Source organism: Etheostoma spectabile, unplaced genomic scaffold, assembly GCF_008692095.1.
Source record: "Etheostoma spectabile isolate EspeVRDwgs_2016 unplaced genomic scaffold, UIUC_Espe_1.0 scaffold403, whole genome shotgun sequence".
Classification (NCBI taxonomy): Eukaryota; Metazoa; Chordata; class Actinopteri; order Perciformes; family Percidae; genus Etheostoma; species Etheostoma spectabile.
Window position 1 is genome coordinate 574,682 of NW_022605603.1, and position 4,928 is coordinate 579,609.

Here is a 4,928-nt window from a genome sequence, read left to right on the forward strand (position 1 = left end):
GGTCCTGAGCATGTGTGTAGTAATAACTAACAATACATAGTGTAAATTGGAATTTTTGGGGATCAATAAAAGGATACATTTTGATTATTATCATTAATGTGTAGTAGGCTCAAAATTGCTAATTTCTGTGCGCTAGTTCCTAGCAAACCCTGTTGTCGCTGACATCCATGGATTGTATTTAGTCGTTTAATCAGTCTACGTAGTACAATTTCAGTGTACCTGTTAAATGTTTTCATTGAGTTTTCTTAGTGAGGTTGCTTTTTACGGGCGCTTCTGTGTTTTACACTTCAAAAGGGAAAACTTTTATTCTGAAAAATACTCTGACCGGAAGTGTAGTTGCTGTGGCACACGGCAGCGGAACAAGGAAACCGTACGGGGAAGATTTGGCCGTGCTCTCGCATAAGTAAGTACCTAAAAACCGACCAGTTTTGATTAACTGTCTCACAAAATGTCTTCCAATGTCTTAGGGTGGACAATAGAGCGTCGTACTAAAACCCCCCCGTAGGCTGTCAAGCAGAATTGTTGAGTCATAGGTAACCGTTAGCTAACTTTAGCTAATCGGTGATATACCATGTCATGCTAATATGATGCTAATATGACATGTGAATTTCACTTGTACTGTCCTTTTTTCTTTTTGTCTTTTTTATACCAAACGTATGCGTTTGTAAACGTTGTCGTCTGGCCGAGTAGCTACGTCAGCTAGCTAATGCTAACTCACGTTAAAAGGCTGTGTTACAGGTTTGGACATTTTGAAGGGAAATATGAATTAAACGGCTAATGTTACGTTGGAGTAACCACTTCAGTTACGCAACGAAGGTTGCGTTCAAGGCCATGCGTAAAAGTAGTTTTCCTGAGATTTTTTTCTTTTCAAACGGTACCAGGGTTAATTTACGGGCTGGTTTGTTAAAGTTATATCTATAATAGTCTGAATATGTTTGTTTTTCTGTCACAAAACTCGTTTCTAAGTTGACAAAATGAAGCAATATTCGCATAAATTGCACAAACGGCCACACAAGAACAGGAATTGACCCGTTTTATGTCAGAAATAGGGATTTCTTTCAACCAGATTGCCCAAAAAATAATGACATGGATGAGTCCATACAACATTCTTCATGTAAAATTATTTTTTTTTAATGGTTTTAAAACAGTATCCGGACTACACTTTGACATCTACCCATCTGAGATCCACTCAACGTCCTCTGATCTGAACTATCTGTCAAAATAATTCATAATTTCTGCCTTTTTTAACTAAAAACGTACGTATAGATTGATATAAATGAGGTGTGTTGACCATGAATTCCAAGAATAACTATTATTAAACCAGCTCAGGTTTTTAAAAAAAGCGCCAGAAAGCATGGAAAAAAGTGACAAATAAATCAGAAATAGCGACAAAAACATCGTGAAAAAGCACAAAAAGGTTCATGTTCCATTTCTTCAGGTAAATATGAATTTTTTTAATTTTTTTTTAATGGTTTTAAAACCAGTATGGGGACTACACTTTGACATCTACCCATCTGAGATCCACTCAACGTCCTCTGATCTGAACTATCTGTCAAAATAATTCATAATTTCTGCCTTTTTTTTAACTAAAAACGTACGTATAGATTGATATAAATGAGGTGTGTTGACCGTGCATTCCAAGAATAACTATTATTAAACCAGCCTAATTTAAAAAAAAAAAAAAAAAAGCACCAAAAGCATGGAAAAAAGTGACAAATAAATCAGAAAAAGCTAATTTTTCTTTTTTTTTCCAGTACTGGTAAAAATATAACATCGGAGATTAAATACCCAGCCTAGTTATTATCATTTAATTTACATATGACTTCAATATCACTGTTTCTCATTGCCATATGAGACACATGTTTGAGCGCTGGTTGTTCTGGGTGTGTTACATCAGTAATGTGGAGAATCATAAATTGACTTTGGACTTTGCAGCGGACCTTTACCCCCCCCACCCCCACCCCCCAACATAATATGTGACCATTTAGGATGTGAAGGCCCAGTTAAGTTCTCCTTTCTCTCTCACACACACACCTTCTCTTGAAGACACGACCTGTAGAAGAACCGCGTCGAGCAAGTAACGCTTGTTGCGTTTGACCATTTTTTTAAAAAGTAGTTTTCATTTTTTTTAGCTTTAGAGTTGCATGAGATCGCCGAAGAGATTAGTTATGTAAGGTTGGGAAAAACATGGGCCAAGGGTTCACCAACCCTCCGGCTGATCCATTTCCACACTGAATATGGAAAGACTCCAGATTAGGGTTGCATGATATATCCACTCAATATCGCAATATTCTATCGAAAGTATATTATCTGCTAAGTCTGCACATGTTAAGTCTACTGTGTTTTATTGTGTGGTCATGCCATGCTGCATACAGGTGGACCACAGGAAACATGTATGATGATAAAGTAGAGGAACAGCCTTCACGTGTTTTGCCTAATTATTGTCTGTATATTTTATTAGATCGCGTGTATACTGGATGTACTAAACTTAGTTATTTCTTCCTTTTGTGTCTTCTTGCCTAAACTGTAAGTTGTCAAAGTCACTCTGTTTTCTGATTTGTCAGACAGACAGGAACTTAAATTAAAAAAAATCAACACACATAAAAAAAAAAAAAAAAAAAAATCAAATCGTTCTGGAGAGAATCATACGGGAGAGGATTAGGGCCACTGGTGGAAAATATATGTGAATTCTGACTTTTTTCTCGAAATTCTGAGTTTTTTTTGTCTCAGAATTCTTACTTTTTTCTTATTCTATTAAAGTCAGAATTCTGAGATTAAAGTCAGAATTCTGAGATTAAAGTCAGAATTCTGAGATTAAAGTCAGAATTCTGAGATTAAAGTCAGTATTCTGAGATTAAAGTCAGAATTCTGAGATTAAAGTCAGAATTCTGAGATTAAAGTCAGAATTCTGAGATTAAAGTCAGTATTCTGAGATTAAAGTCAGAATTCTGAGATTAAAGTCAGAATTCTGAGATTAAAGTCAGTATTCTGACTTTATTCTCAGAATTATGAGAATAAAGTCAGAATACTGTATTTTTTCCCCAGAATTCTGAGATTAAAGTCAGAATTCTGACTTTAATCTCAGAATTCTGACTTTAATCTCAGAATTCTGACTTTAATCTCAGAATTAAATTTTTTCTGAGAAAAAAAGTCAGAATTCTGTCTTTTTTTCCCAGAATTCTGAGCTCACATGAATTTTTCACCAGTGGCCCTAATCCTCTTCCGTAGAATCGTGATGCATCTAAGAATCAATATTTTTTTTATTTTTTTCTGTCCCTATTATTTTGTGGAGTCCCGACCATTGGCTGTGTGGCTTAGCTGTGTTTCACGATCGTGTTTCATTGGCCAGTTTCCGTGTTCGTGCACGTCAGCGCTCGTGTCCGCTACCTGACAAACCCAATGGGGCGTACCACATGTGTGCGTACTTCAACAAAAACAAAACGTGTACGTGAATAGAGACACTTTCAATACAACATTGCGCAACAACATCGCGATAACAATACTGAGGCGATATATCATGCACCCCTATTACAGACTGCGGACTAGGCCTTGTGATTGGGCCAACCCTCTTTGTGCTCCATAAAGACATACAGTACTCCGTCCCCAATTGATGACTTTGGTCTTCATGTGCAGTCAACATGTTTGAAAGGCAGAGTAAAAAAAACATTAAAAAATAGCTTCTGTTATTTGTTGTTTGGTGTTAAAGCGCCCATATTCTGCTCAATTTCAGGCTCATACTTGTATTTTGAGGTTGTACCAGAATACGTTCACATGTTGTACCGCACGTTCCCCCTGTGTGTTTAGGTCTCCGTTTTAGCGACAGAGTGAGACATCTCACTTCTACACTATCAGACTGAAGGCAGAGGACATTCGGGAACCTGTGTCCCACTCAAAACCGCATGGATGTTTTTCTTTTGTTTTTGTATGCGTGTGGAAGCCCCAGAGACACAAAATAACACCCCAAATCCCATAATAAAAATGGGAACTTAAAAACAAGTGTGTGCTTATATTTCTGCGCTAGGTCTGTACTGACACACCGAGGAGGATGTCTGCGTCGGTGAATAATCCCTTTCAGCGGATAGTGGAGCCCCTGGACCCCACGGACCCAAAGAAGCGGTTTTACAATCTTTCCAAACTCGGAGATCCACGATACGGTAACGGAACTTCTCGCAGATTCAATGCAGATATGAAACCTCTTGGCGGGTTCACTAGAGAGTTTCAGTGGTTTTTGAGGTCTTCTCTGTTCCCCAGACCGTCTGCCCTTCTCCATCCGGGTCCTCCTGGAGTCCGCCGTCAGGAACTGCGACGAGTTCCTGGTGAAGCGCTCCGACGTGGAGAGCATCCTCAACTGGAAGCAGACCCAGACCCAGACTGTGGAGGTGCCGTTCAGACCAGCTCGGGTCATCCTCCAGGACTTCACGTATGTGGACCCCATTCATTTACATTTACCGCCAGTGAGTTTCTCCATAGCAACGCATGGAGTCCATCGCAACGGACTCTTGCGTGGAACAGCATTTTTTTTGAACCCCTAGAATTTAAATTCAGAGGGAACTGCACCAAAATAACCTTTGTGATGTCACAGTGATGTCATCAGGATAAGGACGACATCTCGGGGTGGCAGTAGCTCAGTCTGTAGGGAGTCGGTTCAAGTCCCCATACGGACCAAAGTACGGAGCGTGGATCGGTAGTTGGAGACATGCCACTTCACCTCCTGGGCGCTGCCAGGTGCTCTTGAGCAAGACAAACAGGCAGTGTTTATCAGGCAGAGAGTCCCTAATGCAAAGAGGACGTTGAGGTGCATTGTGGGAAATGTAAGATCCAGTGCTTTTGCAGGTTGACCCATACCAGGGACTAAATGTCAGGATATCTCTCCTGCTTTGGTTTTAACACCACCATTTGATTTAATAATAATAATAATAATAATAATA

At 39.3% G+C, this 4,928-nt stretch overlaps 1 protein-coding gene across 1 annotated transcript in view; it reads left to right on the forward strand.

Moving 5' to 3' along the window:
- The first annotated feature begins 284 nt into the window (after positions 1-284).
- The window catches only part of LOC116686611 (cytoplasmic aconitate hydratase), a 30,894-nt gene continuing 26,250 nt past the window's right edge, over positions 285-4,928 (forward strand). Inside the window, exons 1-3 of the mRNA XM_032511634.1 lie at positions 285-403; positions 4,022-4,154; positions 4,252-4,420. Of these exons, the coding sequence (XP_032367525.1) occupies positions 4,046-4,154; positions 4,252-4,420 (278 nt within the window). The 5' untranslated portion in view covers positions 285-403; positions 4,022-4,045. The remainder of the gene's footprint in view (positions 404-4,021; positions 4,155-4,251; positions 4,421-4,928) is intronic.